The following is a 21,580-nucleotide window of genomic DNA, read 5'->3' as shown; positions in this document are numbered from 1 at the left end:
TTGCAAATGTTAACTCACAATATTCATTTTAAAAAATATAGGGAATATTATTCGAAATTTACCATTAGGCGCAGACGTGCATCGGCACTCAATAGCACTTGACAGTTTTTCTAAGGCCATGGCTTGGCAAAGGCACCAAATCAATTTGTTTTATACAATAAGTATGTTTTTTCATTGCACTATAAGTTACTGAACGACCCAATCTTTTATCTTCACTTATTCGCCAGTTTTAGCGATGAAGTGCTATTTGAGTGCTAAATAGCACATTTAGCACTTGAAATATTTGTGTTATTTAAATCACTATTAATTTGTTGGTAATGCACATTGTATAGTGAAAAACGATAATTATAGACATCGAACTAAAGTTTGATGTGTTGCACAGTGAGCAAAGATTCACTCTGCCGGTTTGCTTGGGCCATCATTTCAAAATGTGGTGAAGTGCTATTGAGTGCCGATGCACGTCTGATTAGGCGTCATCCATAAAGTATGTCACGCTCTAGGGGGGGAGCAAATGTGACCTTTCATTTTATAAGTATAGGAAAACCGTGACAAAGGGGGGGGGAGGGGGGTAAATTTTGGCCGATTTTAGCGTGACGTACTTTATGGATGAAGCCTTATTGCCATCGTTTCGAACATAGAATTAATCTGCATTCAATCACTTATGGTTCTGAAAAGTGTGAAAAAGGAATATGAACGACTCAAAACCTGGAAAATGTAAAACAGAAACTTATTATCAGCTAATTTTAAAAAAGTATCACCAATCTGTCATACCGATATAAATGTTTCATATGAAATCGGGAAATAGTTGTACACAATGAATCGGAATGGTTTTTGAGCGCGCATCATAACAAACTTGTAATCCTTCTTGATACTATTGTTTCCAACGATCCAGTTTGAACTGATCAGAGCGTTATTAATTTCAGTTGACTGTAAACGGGAAAATTTAAACAAATGAAAATACATTTTTTTCTGGATTTTACCATGTGTGAAACTCGGTTTCCGTAATAGCACCAGTAAAGGATTTGAATAAGCACCGAAACGGCAAACATAGCGAATTTTAAAAACAACAAAGGATCATGTGTTGTTAGGGTGGCCTCAAAAGCCGTTAGGCAAATCATAGCCAAACTGCATATGAGCTGAGCCAGAAGCATCGGCTGGTAGAGAGCATTTGCCCGTTGTCCAAATCTGAAAGTAAAAATATTAAATCGAAGGATTTTTTTTCAGATTGCACAATTGCGTACAGTATAAGCTCTTGATGTCTCTTTACCAATTTAAATAGGTCACACTTAATTTTGTCACTGTTACTTTTGCGTTCAAGAGAGTCGTTTTCAGGTGAATCAACTAATCCACTTCCAATTCGTTGGAACTCAATACAGAGTACGTGGAAATGTAGGGTCATCTGGCTCATTACTTGTCCTCCGATGCCATCGAAAAATACAATTCCTTCGATTAGGAAAATGCTCATAACAAATTGAAAGATTGTAACAGCAATGATTCGCTGATCTGTATCTAGTTCTATTGGATATATAGCTCTGAGCGGTATGGTAGAGTCAAACAATGCCTGAAGTAAATTAAGTTCAAGTCTAGATAACACAAGATGTAACTGTTACACTAACATGCCCATTTAGGCTCACAACTGTCGCGAGTCCCAGGAAAATGGTCCCAATAATCAGCACGTACTCCTCAATGTGATATTTTCGTTGCAATTTTCGAATCGTTTCATCGCGTTGATTATTTTGCTCACTGTAACGCTTCAACTGTTCGAAAATTTGCTCAAACTGAACGCTGTAGTAGTTGTGATAGAATTTCTTATACATAACCAGTGCGACGCCAGAAACTACGCACATGTCATCGCCAAAAAGAATAATGTCATTGTAAACCACGCACAAATCCCACATCAAGGTGCACACGTGAAATATCATCGCACAATTCAACGCTTGTAAATATGTCCAATATCTTCTGGTTTGCTGCTGATGTTGCCACTGTCCTAGGAAGCTTTATAAGAAACTGTTAATTTTTTTTTTAGTAATTTAAACCAAGATAAAACTAACGTTAACATTTTCAGCGAATAGGAAATGCAAATTGTGTCCGGATATTCCAAGCCCTTGAAAATGCGTTTCATCCGATCGAAATGTGGTCTCATTGTTGCTACCTCGTTATAACTTCTAAGCAGATACAAGTGAAAATTTACGAGAAACATTTAAGTGAAGCAGTATTTATAGGCAGCTTCTACTGATGGGACATAGTCAGGATAATTGTTTTGGCATTTTGTGCAACTGAGCCACAATTTAGATAATAACAAGGATAGTGCAACTATAGGTTAGGTAATTTATTATTCCCTTTGAAACAAGGAGAGTATTACTTATGGATTTGTAATTGTTTATTGTAGAAGAACTGAAATAGTCCAAAATTGATGAGTGCAAGAAAACATCTCTGCTACTAATTAGTAGCAGTGATTGTTCACTATACTTTTGAAAGTAATGTTTTTTGTTATGAACTATTTTTTTTTTCATGAGTATTAAATCTAATTTGCGATATAGAGTGTACCAATATTCTACAAAGTTGTAGAGCAGACAGTTTAAAGCTTTTTTCGAAATGAGCGTTTAATTTGAATTTAGTTTGTTGTATAAGATGGGATCATCTTAGTTTGTTAGTATATGGGAAATTCGTGATCATTATCAAAAGTTGATTGCAGAATAATTTAAAATTTAGCGGATTATTTACTTGTTGTATTTTAAACACGGACGTTTTTCACAATCCGTTAACATTTCCTCATAAAAATTGTAATTTTCGATGTGAGACATCACTAATCTTTCATATAACGTTATCCTGGATATTGCCTTCTTAGCAATAATCTCAAGCTCAAACTTGTCAAACAGTGGATGAACCTTACGTCATCGCAGAAACAGTTGCGCACCAGATTCCAGAGCTCTGTGCGCGCGTTTACTTTCACTGAATTAATTTCATTAAAAAAGCTAAACGCGTCGCAGTAAGCTGCGCCACCACCCATTGTGGTGATGATGATGATGACACCGAGCCAAGTCTCTATATCTGCGACGCCTACTATGCGCCATTTTCCCCCTTGCGAAGAAGGATGGTTTGTTGTGAAACAGTTTTCATTCATTTTGTACCGTTCGTATCTTGTTTGCGGTGACGCGAAGATGCTGCGAAGATCTCCATTAATTATCCACGGTTTGGCGTCGAACGTAATAACCGACAGTGCATTCGATGATTAATGGAGTTGCGTTAGAATATATTAAATGCGCTCTCCTGTGCGCCTACCAGCCTTAACTTAACTTCAACACTTTGGGCGCATTCCGGGCGCGATGGTACTTAAGTGTTTGCCATCTCTATTAAACACGGATTTGCAACTGGCAAAGGTATTGAGTAAAACGCTCTCCTTTTGGATCCGACGAAACTAGTTTTTGGACTGCAAACATGCAGTAGTAACTGTACTTAGCTATGCACGCGCTTCTGTACTTGGACAGATTTGCAATTGCATGCAAACCGTTTTCAATGCCGGTTGGCCCCCAAAGGCAATTTGTCCAGGTCCAAAACGGCCAAAGAAGCTGCTGCATCTTGCGAGAAGAGGAGGAGAGCTGTAAACAAATAAATTATGGCCAAGGAATGAAGCGACAGCCCAAGCAAATGAACGTAATGCATATTTAATAGCATGCACAAATAGACAAAGTGGAGAATCTAGTCGAGCAGGATTCGGGAGGTCAAAACTGAATGCACTGGAAAGTGTAGCTGAACGGACAATGATGCTCTTTAACTGTTAGCTTATTTTTTATGTATACTGGAAAATCGGATTTATCTTAAATACGATTTATATTTGCCCTGCCCTATTTTTTCAAGTGGCAATTCTCTTTTTTACGTTGCGAAATTTAATCATGATATTTTTTCCAGAAATGACACCAGGTATTTTTTTCAAAATCATTAACGTGAAAACTGGTTTCCAAAAGCTACAAACGCAACATCAATGTTTTTTATCGCAAAAAAAATCCTTAGTACCTAATTCGCATGTGCTTCGAATTCCTGGTTTTAAAATTTAAAAAAGGATTTAACTCATACAAGTGATCTGATAATATAAATCCAAGATGGCGGTGGAATAGTGTGAACAGTTGTTTGGTGATGGCTATGACCCTCTGAACCGCATATTTGCCGCCATCTTGGATTGCATATTCTCGGAAGCAACTCAATGACAATAAAAATATACAATTTTTTCTTTGTGCGATTGTTGTAAAGTTTTCGAATAAGCGAGTTTGAGTTTATCATTAGGGTGATTTCGTCGTCTAGCCCACATTAAATGACTCTTTATCCAAAATGCTATTCGATCAAACAACCAACAATAACGCGACCATAATCAACAACCGTCACGCCGCCGACATTGGCCATTGTTGAAGGCTCTTTTGGGATAATTAAAGCAGCGATCGAGACTTTTAGGTATTTTAAATGTGAAAAAGCTTTTTATTTGAATAATAATAATACTGAACGTTCCAGAGTTTCAGTTTGTTGCTGCCAGGTGGAAAAATCGAAACTGGTAGCAGGCAAATCCATTTAATTTGTTATGGTTGAAAAATGCGAATCTGATTGTCCCTCGGGCCACACACCACATCAGCGGTCAAATTGTTCCATTGTCAACCTTTTTGTTGTTGTTTTACATTCGTCATTTCGCATTGCCATTTTTCCTATATTTTTTCGGGACATTGCACCGAGCCCATGCATGGCTGGTTCATTTTCATCGAGCAGCACACAAGTGGCATGTGTCCGATGATGGTAATGATACGTTTGTTTCAAATACCTTGCATGAGGGTGACACATGGTCATAATTTGACCTTCGAACTAATGTGGCGGTTGGTGACGAATCGTTTATTTCAATTTCAGTATGAATTAAACAATCCTATAATGATGCAGCATGACATTACTCTTTGAATCTACTCGAGGAATTAATACCGGATATGAATGGTAAAAAATATTTTCGTTTTCTAAAATTGATTTCAAATAGTGATTTTTTTAAAAACACTTTTACAAAAACTTAGCAAACTTCTCCGAAACAAACTGTTGGTTAGTATTTTATTGCTAAATAAAAATTCAAATTAACCCACCGGAGGTCGCATACGTGTACTTTGTACACAGTTTGTAATGGCACTTGTAAGAAAGGCGAAAACACGCGACTTCCCGAAGGTTAAAACTAAAAATTCCACAAAAGAAAAATTAAATTTCTAGACTCAATTCTTAGATTGAAGTAAACGTTTTGTCAGTCAATATAATATGTTGTAAATAATGAAGCATAGAGAAACGAGTTTGCGGCTTCACTGCAAATGGTCACATAGAATGTAGCTCTCTATTTATCAATGAACGATAAGTTAAAAAAAGGAAAGATATTCTACAGCGCAATAAAAAATCAATAAAACCAAGTTTGAAAGGAATCGAGCCATTAATAAGTCACATCTATCAACAGCGCCAACGAGGGTTAATGATGGCAGGGAGGGAAGGCCCACCCAATCAATGTGCCAAGTTCAAAGAAAAAGGAGAATAAACGATGACATCGAGAATCGTTAGGGAATTCCTTCCAGCAGAGCTGCAACAAGTGAACTCTTGCCGGTGAGGGACCTGCTTTGGGGAGATGGCTCGTGCCCCAAGATCGGCACTGGAGCAATTTCAATTGATAGTTTGGACGTTTATGGGCCATATTTTCCTTCATGTCAACGGGATGGCTGACATGATACTTTAATTTTAATTGACGAGATTATCCCTGCAGTTGATGCCAGTAAACGCTTCAGTTTCGTCAAGGTATAATAGATTTGAGCTCCCTGAACACACTCCAAACGAAAGTATTTATTTTTAAATTTTGGGAAAAAATGCTATGGGTAATTCTCCGCCAACTCACACAGCAGTTGCCCCGACCCCTCTTCGATTTGCGTGAAACTTTGTCCTAAGGGGTAACTTTTGTCCCTGATCACGAATCCGAGGTCCGTTTTTTGATATCTCGTGACGGAGGGGCGGTACGACCCCTTCCATTTTTGAACATGCGAAAAAAGAGGAGTTTTTCAATAATTTGCAGCCTGAAACGGTGATGAGATAGAAATTTGGTGTCAAAGGGACTTTTATGTAAAATTAGACGCCCGATTTGATGGCGTACTCAGAATTCCGAAAAAACGTATTTTTCATCGAAAAAAACACTAAAAAAGTTTTAAAAATTCTCCCATTTTCCGTTACTCGACTGTAAAAAAATTTGGAACATGTCATTTTATGGGAAATTTAATGTACTTTTCGAATCTACATTGACCCAGAAGGGTCATTTTTTCATTTAGAACAAAATTTTTCATTTTAAAATTTCGTGTTTTTTCTAACTTTGCAGGATTATTTTTTAGAGTGTATCAATGTTCTACAAAGTTGTAGAGCAGACAATTACAAAAATTTTAATATATGGACATAATAGGTTTGCTTATAAACATCACGAGTTATCGCGATTTTACCGAAAAAAAGTTTTGAAAAAGTTACTTTTTGCGTTTCTCTTTGTTTCGTCGTTCGTGTCTGTCGCGGGTGACCATGAACGGCTTTCGCATGTTCAAAAATGGAAGGGGTCGTACCGGCCCTCCGTCACGAGATATCAAAAAACGGACCTCAGATTCGTGATCAGGGACAAAAGTTACCCCTTAGGACAAAGTTTCACGCAAATCCAAGAGGGGTCGGGCAACTTTTCCCGATTTCGTGTGAGTTGGTAGAGAATTACCCCTATGCAATAACCTTATCTTTGCGTCTCCCATATAACATACACGTGGGTGCGCATGGTTGCTCCATAGCATTTGTACCCAAAATTTACAATTTAGTGTGTTCACGGAGCTCAAATCTATCATACCTTGACGAAACTGAAGCGTTTACTGACATCATCTTCAAAAATGTCGAGTTGTGTTATATAACAGGTTATGATTCGATGTTGTAACAAGCTAGAACCCAAATATAAACTTGTTTGGTTTCGACAGGGCACCACTTTGTCGAAGATTACCTTTGTAATCTTGATTCGTCTACCATGAAGAATGTTACATAAGCCGTCAATTTTAATTGAAAATGTATCCAATATCTTTCCAACTGATTTCAACCTTTTCAATGTTTTGGACGCTAATAAACTTGCCAATTCGTCAAAATTACTATTTCTTTTTCCTTTTCCTAGCAGTTTGAAAAAAAAATGCATAATTTTTTAACATATGTTCATTTTGATATAAGCCAACCTCCTTGCGATGATTTATATTTTTTAAGTTTTAGCAATGTCAATAATAATACAATAAATTTATTGTGATATCACAGAATGATCTCAAATTAATCAGTATCATCCTCTGTCCGGGCACGAAACCCCTTTGGTCGAAAGTGTGCTACCCTAGATCATGGTCTGGGCTCCCCCTTGGGAGAAAATCCCCCCGAGAACGTCTGAGGCACATTTTTCACAAATTTACCGCTACGCAACACACTTGTTGTGTCCAGTCCGGCAGATTATTGGCAGACGACGGCGGCAGCCTCCTTGACTAGCCGTTTCGAGTGTGCAAAATAGCTTTACGGAACTTGAAACATACCTGCCTAACCAGCTGAGTACGAAGATCTTCAGAGAGTGGTCATAATCGCGGTCGGACCCTCAAGTGGAGTATAAAGTGCTGCCTGCATCAGCCTCTGTGCATAACCGAAAGGGAAGGATGCTGCGAAAAGGGTGATTTGTTTGCGTCTCTGGTCCACCATGAGAAGAGGGACGGGTTTGTGTCTGATGTAATTAAAACATGCTGCTGCCGGTTTGGGTTGGCATCGATGGCAGCGGCTCCCACAACCATCAATACTTCGGTTGTGTGTGAGAGATTAAGCATTTCTTGCTTTCTCGAGGGGGATGATGCGAGCTGGGTAAACACAAATAACAATCTCAACAAAGTAAAGACCCACGGCAATCGATAAATAGTGAGTGTGTGAGGATAGAGAAATTGTGAGCACAAAACGCGGAAAAACATCATTACGAAATGATCATCACTTGACTGTGCGAGCATCTTACCTCTCTCTCTTTGGCGTTGTTGATTTTGGGAGCCCATCGAACATCTGTGGCACCGCGAACGATCCGTACTTGATTTCGCAAAGGTTCAGCGGCCTTCTCCGGCAGCTAGAACGCAAATTCCACCGTCATTACTCGAGTGGTTTAGAATCATTCACCACCGATGAGGATGCTCCCGATCGAATCGGCTCGAAATAATTTCGAGAGCAATTATCGCTGTTTATCGGCTCTTCCTCGCGGGAAAATTAACCTAACTCGGTTTGGAGCCCTACTTGTACGCGCATTCCGCACATCAAGAATTCCCCGTGTAGAGTTCAAGCGGGATCCGTTACGTTTGGCGACCTACATTTTCCAGGAACCAGCCAGGAATTAACGGCTCATCCCGGGGTCCGAATGCAATGGGCAGTGTTTTTCACGCAGCAGCCGGTTCACAAACTCGTCTATCGTCCCGGTGTTCTAGTGTCTATCCGCAGTGGGATTCAAATGATGCCATCATAACTAATGGTGGAATGCCTTCCCGGACCGGCATGCATGCGGATCCGAACACGTTCTACGTGTGGCGTGGAAATTGAATGACTTCACTTGGTCGCTATGGCTTTTCCACGCAGAAAATTGCAATCAAATCAGATTCCTCGGGTAATTCTGGGACACTTCTTCAACCTCTTCCTTGTGGTGACCGAATTATTCTCGCTGAAAAAAAGGGAAATTGCCCTGAAAATGCAAATTTTAACAGCTGAAATTCCCTATCTGCGCTACGGCGATATTATGGCACAAGTAGCAAATTAGATCACTGGGAATGGAACGAGCCCGAATTTAACACCGAGGCGCCGCCACCACGTAATACGAAACCTTATTTTTTTGGTGCGCATCTTCCTGCGGGGCTTGGTTTTGATGATTGTGCCTTATTTTTAGTGCGGTACGCGCAGCTCGCTGAGAAAAACTTAGTGAAAAATGTAACGTTTTATGGATATATAGGAAGATACAGCTCGATTTTGGACATACAATTATAGTCCATATTACAAACGACGGAGAGATATAATTACTCATATTTTTTGTCTTTTTGTTATTTTAAGTTAAAACCAATTAGTTTATGGCGTAATAGTTTTTCGAAAACATGCACTAGGCCACACAATGTAGTTTTTTTCGAATAAGTGTTTTTCATAAGGGCTATACAAAAACTTTGCACATGGTTATTTTTAAATTCGGTATGACAATGTGGTCACTGTGTTTGTACAAAATTATATGTGTGTAATCAATTCAATTACAAACGTCGAGTGCAACGTTAGTAAGAATTTGTTGAATGTTGCATCCGAAAATTGTCAATTAAATGTTTGTTCTAATTTAAAGAATAACCTAATTCAAAAAAGATATTAAAACAACTGAAACTGCCAATAAATTTGATTTTAATCGACCCATTTCAATTTACTTTTCATTACAAAGACTTTTTGATTTTAACAAAATCAACCCTTGACGAACGAATTGTTTTTGGAACTGCTCTAAATTTTTGAAATAGAGATGTTTTGAAACCACATTTCAAAAGATTTCCAAAACCTTTTTCGACTTTAGATTTAAAATTTGAAAAAAATCGTTTGGAATATTAAATTCTTGGAAACCAAGTGTTTTAGTCAAAATCAAAAATCAAATTATACGCTCTACAGCATTGCATTGGCGTTCTCGATTGCGAGATTCCTACTCAAACTAGGTGTCCGAAGGCTTGATTGTTGAGGCATACATTTTTTTACACCTTAGCTTCCATCCACCCCGGGATTCGAACTGACGACCTTTGGATTGTGAGTCCAACTGCCTACCAGCGACTCCACCGAGGCAGGACCCAGGGAGACGACTCCTACACCTGCGCTGAGCTAACGACCTAACCTTTTAGGTTAGTCCGGGGCCAACATTTACTTCCCGTCCGACGGAAGGCGTGATCAGACAAATCTCGTCTTGAAAAATGCCACCGGGACCTTCTGGGATCGAACCCGCTGACTGGGTGAGAGGCAACAACGCTTACTCGTACGGGTAATTCTCTACCAATTCACACAAAATCGGGAAAAGTTACCCCGACCCCTCTTCGATTTGCGTGAAACTTTATCCTGAAGGGTAACTTTTGTCCCTGATCACGAATCCGAGGCCCATTTTTTGATATCTCGTGACGGAGGGGCGGTACGACCCCTTACATTTTTGAACATGCAAAAAAATTGGTGTTTTTCAATAATTTACAGCCTAAAACTGTTATAAGATAGAAATTTGGTGCCAAAGGGACTTTTACGTAAAATTGGACGCCCGATTTGATGGCCTACTCAGAATTCCGAAAAACCGTATTTTTCATCGAAAAAAACACTTATTTTTTTTTTAAACTCTACCATTTTCCGTAACTCAACTGTAAATTTTTTTGGAACATGTCATTTTATGGGAAAATTTAATGTGCTTTTCAAATCTACATTGACCCAGAAAGGTCATTTTTTCATTTAGAACAATTTTTTTTTTAAATTTCGTGTTTTTTTCTAATTTTGCAGGGTTATTTTTGAGAGTGTAACAATGTTCTACAAAGTTGTAGAGCAGACAATTACAAAAATGTTGATATATAAACATAAGGGGTTTGCTTGTAACCATCACGAGTTATCGCGATTTTACGAAAAAAAAGTTTTGAAAAAGTTGGTCGTCGTTGATCATGGTCGTTCACGGTCACCCGCGACAGACACGGACGACGAAACAAAGAGAAACGCAAAAAGTAACTTTTTCAAAACTTTTTTTTCGTAAAATCGCGATAACTCGTGATGGTTACAAGCAAACCCCTTATGTTTACATATCAACATTTTTGTAATTGTCTGCTCTACAACTTTGTAGAACATTATTACACTCTAAAAAATAACCCTGCAAAGTTAGAAAAAAAACACGAAATTTAAAATGATTTTTTTTTCTGACTGAAAAAATGACCCTTCTACCCAGATTCGAAAAGTACATTAAATTTCCCTTAAAATGACACGTTCCAAATTTTTTTACAGTTGAGTACCGGAAAAGACAGAGTTTTTTTAAACTTTTCTAGTGTTTTTTCGATGAAAAATACGTTTTTTCAGAATTCAGAGTACGCCATCAAATCGGGCGTCCAATTTTACATAAAAGTCCATTTGACACCAAATTTCTATCTCATCGCCGTTTCAGGCTGCAAATGATTGAAAAACACCTCTTTTTTCGCATGTTCAAAAATGGTCGTACCGCCCCTCCGTCACGAGATATCAAAAAACGGGCCTCGGATTCGTGATCAGGGACTAAAGTTACCCCTTAGGACAAAGTTTCACGCAAATCGAAGAGGGGTCGGGGCAACTGCTGTGTGAGTTGGGGGAGAATTACCCATACACCAAGGGCTCTGGACAAGTGTTTTAGTATGGAACCAATTTAGTCTAGCTAAGATCGAATATCAAAACATATATTATTATACTAACCTACAAAAATTTACAAAAATGAATGCGTATGCTCAACTCGAGGGGAAGCATGAATATTGGGGATATTCAGACAGGGCCGAACGGTTTTGCTCCAAAGTCTGTATACAGAATTGTTGCATACAAGCAAAAATTGCATGCAATATGCGGGAGTAGCGAACAGCACTTATTCTCTTATTCTTACTTATTATGAACTTTGGAGAAAACCGTTCAGCCCTAAATATTTTTGAAAAATTCAAAGTGCACGTGTTTCTGGGGGCCCCAAACAGTATGCTTCTTTTCGAGTTGAGCCTGCGTAGAAACTTTGTTGGTCGGTGGTATCACGCAAGTGGGACACGGTTGCCAACTCTTTGAACTTTAAGACTAGTTTGGAAATCTTTTCGATTATCTATATCCAAAGAAAAGTCGAATAAAAGATCCAGACATAGTTTTCACACAGATCCATCAGTGGGATCCTAAAAAAAAAACATGAATATCACAAAAGTGGTCATAACTTGACACAGGGACCTGTTTAAATTTCCTATCCAACGAAATGTCGGATGATGGATCCTAATATAGATTTGATGCTGAGAAGTGAGATCCGGATTAAAAAAAATCAAAAAAATCAAGTGGTCATAACAAGAGACAGGGTTGCCAGTTCTTTGAAATTTAAGACTCGTTGGAGGGATCTTTTGATTACCAAACTAACGATGTATCTGTTGTTTCTGGCCACTTTTCTTACACTCGGATATTTGCAAAAACACATACATAACTTATACATAACTTAAAGTAGTTCAACTTAACGAATTTTCAAAAAGTTTGAACTCAATGACTCTAAACCATGTTGAATGCGTCCGATTACAGCAGGATTATAGCCTTACCTCAGTGAATAAGGCAAAATGATGCTTGCAATATTATTTTTGTTTTGAATATTTATTGGTACGCCTTATTCAATACCCAGTTCGATTTCCTCCAAGAGATCAATAACATTGTGTGCGTGTCATTGAAACTTTGTTTTTCTCCTAAACCTCACGCACCGGATGTACATTGCCATAACCACGTTCATTAACGGTGTCCCAGCGCGAGCTAATTACTCATACCCAGTGAACTTGTCACTTGTCTTGAGTGTTGTGACGTTCAAATTCCAAACAAGGAGGCTGGTTTTTCCAACTTTTCTCAGCAAAAGTCCATCGCCCTTTGAGGCGCGCGCGAGAAAGCCTTATCACATGAACCACGTGCGAGACCTGCCTTTGGCGGGCGTCGTCAAGGGCGCATTATGGCATAGCTGCACGAGAAAGGGCATCGTCATCGGCGTCGGCGTGTATTTTCCATAACGGAGCAACTTCTGTGGGGCCCACCAAGCCCGAGACAACCGACAACACAATTGAAGAAATTGAAAACTTTATAAATATTTCATTAGCTGTGAAGAACGTGGCGTAAGGGCTGCCATACCGGTGATGGTGGGTGAGAAAAACCTTTTGGAACTGTGGATGCTGATGCCATTGAGCTCATCGCTCACATGCCAGGCTGAATTTTTGCCATTTGTCTACGACACAAACCCCTCTCGGAATAAGATTGTGTGTATGTGGTTTGATGGGAGACAAGTTTTCATAAGTTGCATCTCTCGTGTTTTTTTAACTTTCAAATTGGGGTGGTTTTTGTTTCGCTTCTTCCTTTGCTGAGGGGGAAAAAACAATGACTAATCTCAATAAATTATGAGTCTGGGGAGAGACATTTCCAGACAGCGTTTTTCTTCATCTTCTTTTGACTTCAACGCAACTTGTTATCATTCAAAATTACTAAAGAGCAAAAAAATGCGAAAACAACACCATTGCATAGTTTTGGAGACAAACTCCATAGGCAGTGACGACAGAGCCTTGTTGGTTATAAAGTTGCACATTGTGATTTGTAATGCGCTCTGGTAAATAGAAAAATCATTACTGAAATGAAAAAAATAATTAGGTGGGTAACGGTTGGTTTTTCTTTGGATTTAATACTGAAAAGCAGCTACTTAAAATATTTTTCAATACTTATTTATAATAGAATAGAATGGCATTTACTGATATGATATAATACGAGTGAAGGATTGATATTTTCCTAGATTCTTCAAGGATTGATGGATTATATCATAATACTGCTATATTTGGTGAATGTGAAATACGATTGATTGATTCAAAATTTGATGCAAAACGATGTTTTTCTGTTGCATAAATTACTCCTATTTATTTTCCAACATGAACTCACTTTAATCAACGATTCATTCATAGAAAGAGATAGTCTGATCACTCATCCGAACTCAATGAGTACCATGCTGAGTGAGAAATATGTTTTTCTTCAGGTTTATTCCAAACCTCTTTTTGTTCTCAGCCTGTGTTTACGCTTTCGACACTTGAAGAGATCCTTCACAATCGTAAACACCTGACATGCTCGAGTTCCATTTAGAAGAACCATCAACGTCGTCAACTGAAGCCGTCGTCTTCGTCGGAATAGCTCCACGATTCAATTTAGCGCGGTGTGGACCCACTTTGCGCAGAGTTACTTTTGAAGCGTGCACGAAGCCAAACTGTAGTCGCTCGGCGGCCGTAATCAGGTGTAATTTATGGGATGATCTTCTTCTGCGATCGTTGATTGGATTTTTCAATGTCTTTTCATTAGGAGCGCGCGCACTGGCTGATCCACCTCTTCTTGGACAAGTAGGCGACGACGCCTGCAGCATCTGCTTAGATGCTTCTTTCAGGTTGTTTTTTTTCTGGCCTTGCGACGATGCCGATCTTATGCAATCTAGTTGGCGTGGAAGTTAGTCGCTTTCAAAGGCGTTCAACTTTTCCGAATGTGATTTTATTGACGTGAAAATCGTTGTGATTGGATCGACGCGATGTTGCTCTCTGGGATGATGTCCGTCGAACGGTACCTTTCCGGCCGGGTGCTGCTGGTATAGAAGTGATAGAACTACTTTTTGCAGTGTTATTGCAGCTGAGAAATAAGACAAGTTTGGTTCAGACAGAATGTGATCTTATTTAAAATGAATGACACTGTTTTTAATGATCCAAATAAAAAAAAAATCAAACCGAATTAACAACAGCTATGAATCTTCCATGAAATTATTAAGTCGATTGATATCATACTTCCTACAAAACTTTTAAAGTAAAAAAAAAAAACAAATTTCTAGAAAGCATGTGATTTCAATTACTTTGTTATTGTATGATGTACATTATGTTATTATGTACCACTTTTTATAAAATCACGTAACTTTTATAAATGTTCCCACAAAGTAAAAAAAAATTATATAGTCCAAACTCGACAATCAGAAGACCTTGGAAAAATTGCACTTCCGATAATCGTATTTTCAGATAGTCGAATCATGAAAAAATGATCGTATTCTTATTTTTTATAGCAAAGTTTTAGTATGTCGTGTAAATTACTTGAAACTGATTTAAAATTTTTAAATCCGCGATTTAATAAACAATCAACCATTCAAAGTTGACTAGAATGGGGTCACAGAACTCGAATTTGATATTAAAATTAAAAAAAATGAAGAAATACAAAAAAATGTAATGATGCAATTATCCGAAGTCTCATACAAACCTTCCGATGATCGAACTTTGGTTAATCCCAATTTTGGATAATCCAGTATGGACTGTAGTACTAAAAATCTTAAAAGAAAAAAAATATGTTCGTCCAAATGTTTACAGTTAACATTCTGAATATATTGAAAAAATAATAATTGGTAAACTTGAGACCAAAATTAGCCTGTAGAAAAATAAAAAATAAAAAAGGTATAAATATTTAAATTAAGAGCCATGGTTCATTATTTAAATATTTAAAAAATGCCTCAGATACCAGCCCAGTCGTTTTGCAGTCATTAGTTTCCAAAATTTCTAAGTATTGCCAATTGTTTTTTTTGCGAAAGAAAAAGTTTTTCCTGGTTGTGCATCGGAATTTCACAAAAATTAAATTAATATATTAAACGAGCCAAACATGGTCAATATTTTCATCAATGCAGCTAAATGCGTTTTGGATTGTTTTCAGTGAGATTATTTTTTGCATACATATTTTAAATTAAAAAGAAATAATTTTAATTTTTCGGTTTGATTTTGAAGAGGATTACAGAAACATTGAAAAATGTTGCATTGTGCAACAAAGAAATGCATAATTTTAGGTTGTTTTGTTTATGAATTCCTTGTTTTTCTATGATTTTTTTCTATTTCTTAATTTAATAGTTTTGCTATTATTGTGTGTTTTGAAATGCACCCCTAGGCGTCATCCATAAAGTACGTACGTTCTTAGGGGGGGAGGGGGGATTACCGAATGTGTGACAAGATGTGACGAAAGGGGAAGGGGGGGGGTTTGCGAGATTGTGACGTCACGCTAGGTTTTTTTTTTAAATTGCATAATATTAATTTGAAATGTACACAATTAAATTAAATCCTCTTTTCTAAAATTGTTTGCTTACTATTATTTAGAAGTACCGTCATCAGGGGTGACATTGGGTCTGGGGGTGAGATTGGGTAATACAAATTTCCGCATTTTTGTCTGACCCAAACACACCTCCTTGGCCCAATGTCATCCCTGATGACGGTATCACATTTTAATTTATTATATTGTCATTTTAATTTTTTTTTTTCAGCTGGAACTTCAATATTTTGCAAATTCTTGCTTGATAAAACTAAATGCTTTGAAAGCAGGGTGTTCATAAGAAAAATGGTTTGAACTTATTAGATACAAAGCTGTGAAAAACAGCTTCCAAGACTTTTGAATACTTGAATATACCAGGTCTTCTAATTTTTAAAAGATACAATTTTTTTATATAGCAACTTTAATTTTAACTTTAATTTTAATGGAGGGGGAGGGTCTGGCAAAATGTGACGTACTTTTTGAGGGGGGGTTCAACCTTGTGTGACAAAGTGTGACATAGGGGGGAGGGGGGGTTATTTTTGGCCGATTTTTGCGTGACATACTTTATGGATGACGCCCTATTTACATTTTCAATTTTGAACGCCAGCCACGGGATTCGAATCGGTTACCTCTGGATTGCAAGTTCAGTTTGTTAAAACACCCAAATGAGAAATCATATTGTTGTATATAACTATTTTACTACTAATTGAAACTTCATAAATATCAATATTTTCCAACCGTCCCCTAACATGTCAGTTTTCGTGAGTTGCGCGTATCCACCGACAGATGGCAAGTGGGCCTCGTCGGAGTCCGCCCACCAAATACGCAACTCAAAATTTGCAAAAGAAACTTTTTTTCGTGACGGTTTTTGCGGCACGCTCACTTCAACTGTTCTAGACTAATATTTGAACGTGGCCTATCTCTAAACAAGTTTTTAAAGAAAATGATTCCAGAATGCTTATTTTGTCGTTTTAAACCAAAACAAGGCAAAAACTATATTTAATTAAATTATTCGCCATTTTCAAAAATATGGCTAGATAATATCGAAGGCCGCCATCTTAGGCCCACTGGGCCCACAAAACGGGGTACGCTCATTTTGTATGGGAGCTGTCAACATGCTCCCGGGCTGATATTTTCGCATTTGTTATATTACAAACACTTCATTGCTAGTGCAGGTGACGAAGAAGGTTAGAATCGCAAAAATGATCAATTTGCTTAAAAAGTGATTTTCCCAAATTAAATCGTACGGAAAATGTACTTTACTTCTATTGTCCGTCCATGTTCAGGATTGTTGCTTAAAAAATATTGCCTTGCAATAGACAACATTTAACAACCATAAATAGTCAATGTTAACTTTTTGCCTTCCTCACCTTACTGAGGAAAGGCTATAAAATCACTCGGAAAATGAACTTCTTAATTCGACCTTGTAGACCCACCTTCACGTATACCTATCGACTCAGAATCATGTTCTGAGCAAATGTCTGTGTGGATGTGTGTAGGTGGGTGGACAAAAAAATTGTCACTCGATAGGTCTCTATTTAAAATCAGCAAGTTTAGTTAAGTACTTCAAAAGTTATGCTAAAAAAACGATTTTGGCGTATGTCCGGAAGATTGTAAAAAGGGTGGTTTTTGCAAGAAACCCTATCATGTTATACATTTTCAGAAAGGTATTAAAAAGACCTTCCCAAAACATTGAAGATCTGACAACCCTATCAAAAGTTATTAGCACTTAAGTGTTATTTATACACTTTTTGGAGGCCGGATTTCAGATATTTCAATGATAATGATGTCCGGGTCCATCATGCAACCCATCGTTAGTTAGATAATCAAAAGACCTTTCAGATGAGCCTAAAACATCAAGGATCTGACAACCCTATCAAAAGTTATTGGCACTTAAGTGTTATTTATACACTTTTTGGAGGCCGGATCTCAGATATTTTAGAAAAAATGATGTCCGGGTCCATCATGCAACCTGTCGTTAGTTAGATATTCAAAAGACCTTTCAAATGAGTCTAAAACATCAAGGATCTGAAAACCCTATCAAAAGTTATTAGCACTTAACTGTTATTTATACACTTTTTGGAGGCCGGATCTCAGATATTTCAGTAAAAATGATGTCCGGGTCCATCATGCGACCTGTCGTTAGTTAGATAATCGAAAGACCTTTCAAATGAGTCTAAAACATCAAGGATCTGACAACCCTATCAAAAGTTATTGGCACTTAAGTGTTATTTATACACTTTTTGGAGGCCGGATCTCAGATATTTTAGTAAAAATGATGTCCGGGTCCATCATGCGACCTGTCGTTAGTTAGACAATCGAAAGACCTTTCAAATGAGCCTAATACATCGAGGATCTGACAACCCTTTTAAAATTTATTAGCACTTAAGTGTTATTTATACACTTTTTAGAGGTCGGATTCCAGATATTGTGATAAAAATATTGTCTGAATCTTCCATGCGAACTATCGTTGGATAGGTTTTTTTTGCCGATGAGCCAGAAAAATTAAAGGTCTGCGAACCCTATCAAAAGAAATTAGTAATAAAGTTGATTTGTTAAACATGTTAAGGGAATGTTGCTATTTTTACTGAATGTATTGACTTTATGAATGTGAGGAAGGCACCAACCACCTAAAGGTGGATTAAGTAACGTTTTTACTAAACAACAATTTGGAAAATAGTCATTGCTGTCGGCTCAAAACTCAAGAAATGAACCCTACCGGCAATAGTGAGTACCAAACAAAGCACGTGCTTCTTAAGATTGAAATTTGAGAGCTAAAACACTCACTCTCTTGAGTTGAGTTTCAGAGCTCAACTCCACTTTGAGAGCTCCCCCAGGCGGCGAACATCCACCCAAAAGCGGAACTACCGAAGAAAAGGGGGCTCGCGCACACCGTCGAGTTCTCCTCTATGCTCCGCTGAAGAAATCAGTTTATTTTCCTCCTTTCTTTCTTCTCTTTGCTGCTCTTCTTCGGTGGGCGATCGACGCCGCCGAGGCAACACAACACTCTCGGTATCATCATGCCAAGATGTTCGGCGCATTCGCCGTTTGACCAGCGGCCTTGACGGACTTTTCTTCGTCCTCGTCGTGCTCGTGCTCGGTGGTGACTTCTTCCAAATTCTTCTTGTTCGTGAGTGATCTTTGATTTTTTTTTTCTTTTTTGCTGCTGCTCGGGTTCGTTACTTAGTGCGCGCGCGTGCATTCAAGTCTTTTTGAGTTTTCCTTAAGTTTTCTCGTGCTGCAAGGACTCTTTAGTGGGGGAAAAGTGAGTGCAAACTTTTGAACGTGGCTTCGAGTACTTACTTTAAACAAGTTCAAAGTGCTCTCTCTCACGAAATTTGCCAACGAAAGTGACAAGATCTTCGTCCGTGCAGGCCTGGAAGAAAGTGAAAAGCGAATGCATAAGAAAAATATAGAACAGCTCGTGTGAAAAACAGACTGCCGATCTGCCGCCGGCAGTTTGCCACTTGTATTGTTCCAGCGCCGTTTGCCATTAAGTCTGCGTCGAGGAGGTTCGTCGAGTTTGTCCAAGTCTTTTGTTTGGGGCGGTTCTTCGGTGCTTCTAAGCGATTTACCTTTTATTTTCCCATCACCTTGGAGCGTTTCGCTCTGCCATCGCGAGAGTAAAGTGAAAATGTCAACGAAAAAGAAAGCAAATAAAGTGTGATTAGATTGATAAAAGAGAGACGTAACGATCATCGCAAGTGAGGTCTCCGTGAAAAGAATAATGAACAAGTGAATTTACATTTGAAAACAAACGGATGGCCTCAGGGGGGTGTTTGAGTGGCTAATTCAATTATCGCACTGTGCGGTTTTCGAGCAGGCACTTGCTGTGTTGCGGTCTGAAGAGCAAATGAGTCTGAAGCAAATGAAGTGTGATCGAAGCTAATTTGTGACGGAAACCCCCATGAGGAAGCAGCAGAGTAGCAACTTTATTGGAAAACATTGCAAGTGAGGCCCCACCACGTGTTGAGGAGAGCAATTCGAGCCCAGTTGGTCAGTGTTCGGTAAATTGAACTACTTCGAGTGTTAAATTGTGCCTTTTTCCTGAGTTGCCGAAACGAGGGCGTTTGATGGGGTAAGTTTAGCGTTTTGTTTTTAGGTTTTGGAGTTTGATGGCGTAAAACGAGCAAGATTGTTTTTTGAACTTAAATAACTTTTATATCTTACGACTACACTCAAGTTGAAATGAAAATTTATCTTCTTTCTATGAAACTTCACCGCAAACAAGTATATGAAATTTCTTGATTTTATTCTTATGCGGCTCACCTTTAAAAAACAATTTCAATCCGTTGCAAATATTTTTCAAAGTTGTATGCCCCTCTCGTTCAAAACTGTGTGAAGAATGAAAATGAGGCAGACTGTTTCAACAAAAAAAAAAACTTATTTTAAATTTCTAGGTTTATGTTGAAAATATTGGAACAAATATTATACCGTCAGTGGGGGTGATTATGGGTCAAAAAACGATACACCTCTCGTAATTTCTTAATAACAAAAACAATTTAAATAACATCGAAAAACTTTCAACGTAGATTTGTTATTAGATAGTTTACTAACATTTTCCAAAAATATAGTGGATTTTGATGAACACTACCTTAAGTGCCAATAGTTTGAAAATTGACTCAATCTCACCCCTTAGAGTGGGTGACATTGGGTCAAATGAAACTAAAATGATGCTCAAATACAACGATATGGTAAAAACAAGTCATCCAACAGTGTTTCTTGTTCGAGGGTATCGTATTGACATGCTACAATGTTTGAAGTGGAGATTTTCAAACATTTGGGTAGTTTTCGAGCAATTCCAACAAAAGGATTAGAAAAATGATTTTTCGAGAGGTCATTTTTGGCCAAAAACGTACCTCAACTTTAGACAGCTGCCAAATTCTAGGAACGAGATTTTCTTAGCGAAGTCATCTTAAGATGTCCCCTACACAACCCTTTTAACAGAATTTAGTTTCATTGAAAAGAACCTGAGAAATGGTAAAATCCGTAAAAAATCACTTTGACCTAACCCCCAGACCCAATGTCACCCCCACTAACGGTAACAAAATACAATTGACATTCAAATATACTCCAATTCCCCATGAAAACAGCATGATTCGAAAAAAAGTTCTCCGATCGAAATTTTTCTGGAGGTTCGTTGGCCGAAATAATTGGACCCGTATTTTTTTGTTTTTCCATTAGGGTGACCTACGCCGTGTTAGGGTGGTTCGAAAAATGTCAATTATCGTCGATTTTCGCAAAAACCACTTTTTTCATCCGATTTTAGCTGTCCTAGACGCAAAAGAAAATTGATTTGTTTGGCTTTGTGGGAAAAATAGTTAGAAGTTTCAAAAACCTAGCTTAACATTTGAAAAGGTCGTATGAAAACTTAAAATGCTGTTTTGAAGGTCTCGGAACCAAAGAGCCTATGTCTGAAAATATTTTTATCGGATTCCTCGTGAAATTTCACATAACATATATAAAAATTGTGAAGTTATGTTTTCAATACTCTGAGATACGATTTTTTGAAAATAAAAACTGGGTTTTTCGACGCGCCACGCGCAAAAATGGGCAAATGACGAAAACGGGAAAAAATCGAGTTGCGTATTTCAATTACGAAAATTTTGGTACCCTAACATATATAGGTCATGGCTGAAATTTTAAAGTTTTCGCAGTTTTAGTAAAAAAAAAGTCGAGTTAATGACCACGTGTTAAGTTTTCGCAAAAAAAAAAACCTTGATTTCTTTCGGAT

The 21,580-nt window shown here is 37.9% G+C and overlaps 2 protein-coding genes across 2 annotated transcripts in view; one reads left to right on the top strand and one right to left on the bottom strand.

Annotated features, from left to right (window-relative positions):
• Window positions 1-651: 651 nt before the first annotated feature.
• LOC120427290 (odorant receptor 47b) lies at window positions 652-2,143 on the bottom strand. The gene is made up of 6 exons (XM_039592143.1): window positions 2,052-2,143; window positions 1,617-1,995; window positions 1,242-1,561; window positions 981-1,185; window positions 772-927; window positions 652-705 (listed from the first exon to the last, which is right to left on the bottom strand). The coding sequence occupies exons 1-6, from the start codon at window positions 2,141-2,143 to the stop codon at window positions 652-654; spliced, it is 1,206 nt and encodes a 401-aa protein (XP_039448077.1).
• A 17,203-nt stretch (window positions 2,144-19,346) lies between these two features.
• LOC120427294 (uncharacterized) overlaps window positions 19,347-21,580 on the top strand; it is a 147,006-nt gene continuing 144,772 nt past the window's right edge. Inside the window, exon 1 of the mRNA XM_039592146.2 lies at window positions 19,347-19,924. The gene's annotated coding sequence lies outside the window, so the exon portion shown is untranslated. The remainder of the gene's footprint in view (window positions 19,925-21,580) is intronic.

The sequence above is a fragment of the Culex pipiens genome, chromosome 3, assembly GCF_016801865.2.
Source record: "Culex pipiens pallens isolate TS chromosome 3, TS_CPP_V2, whole genome shotgun sequence".
Taxonomy (NCBI): Eukaryota; Metazoa; Arthropoda; class Insecta; order Diptera; family Culicidae; genus Culex; species Culex pipiens.
Note: the sequence above shows the minus strand (reverse complement) of the source record. Positions and strands in the feature narration are given on the sequence as shown.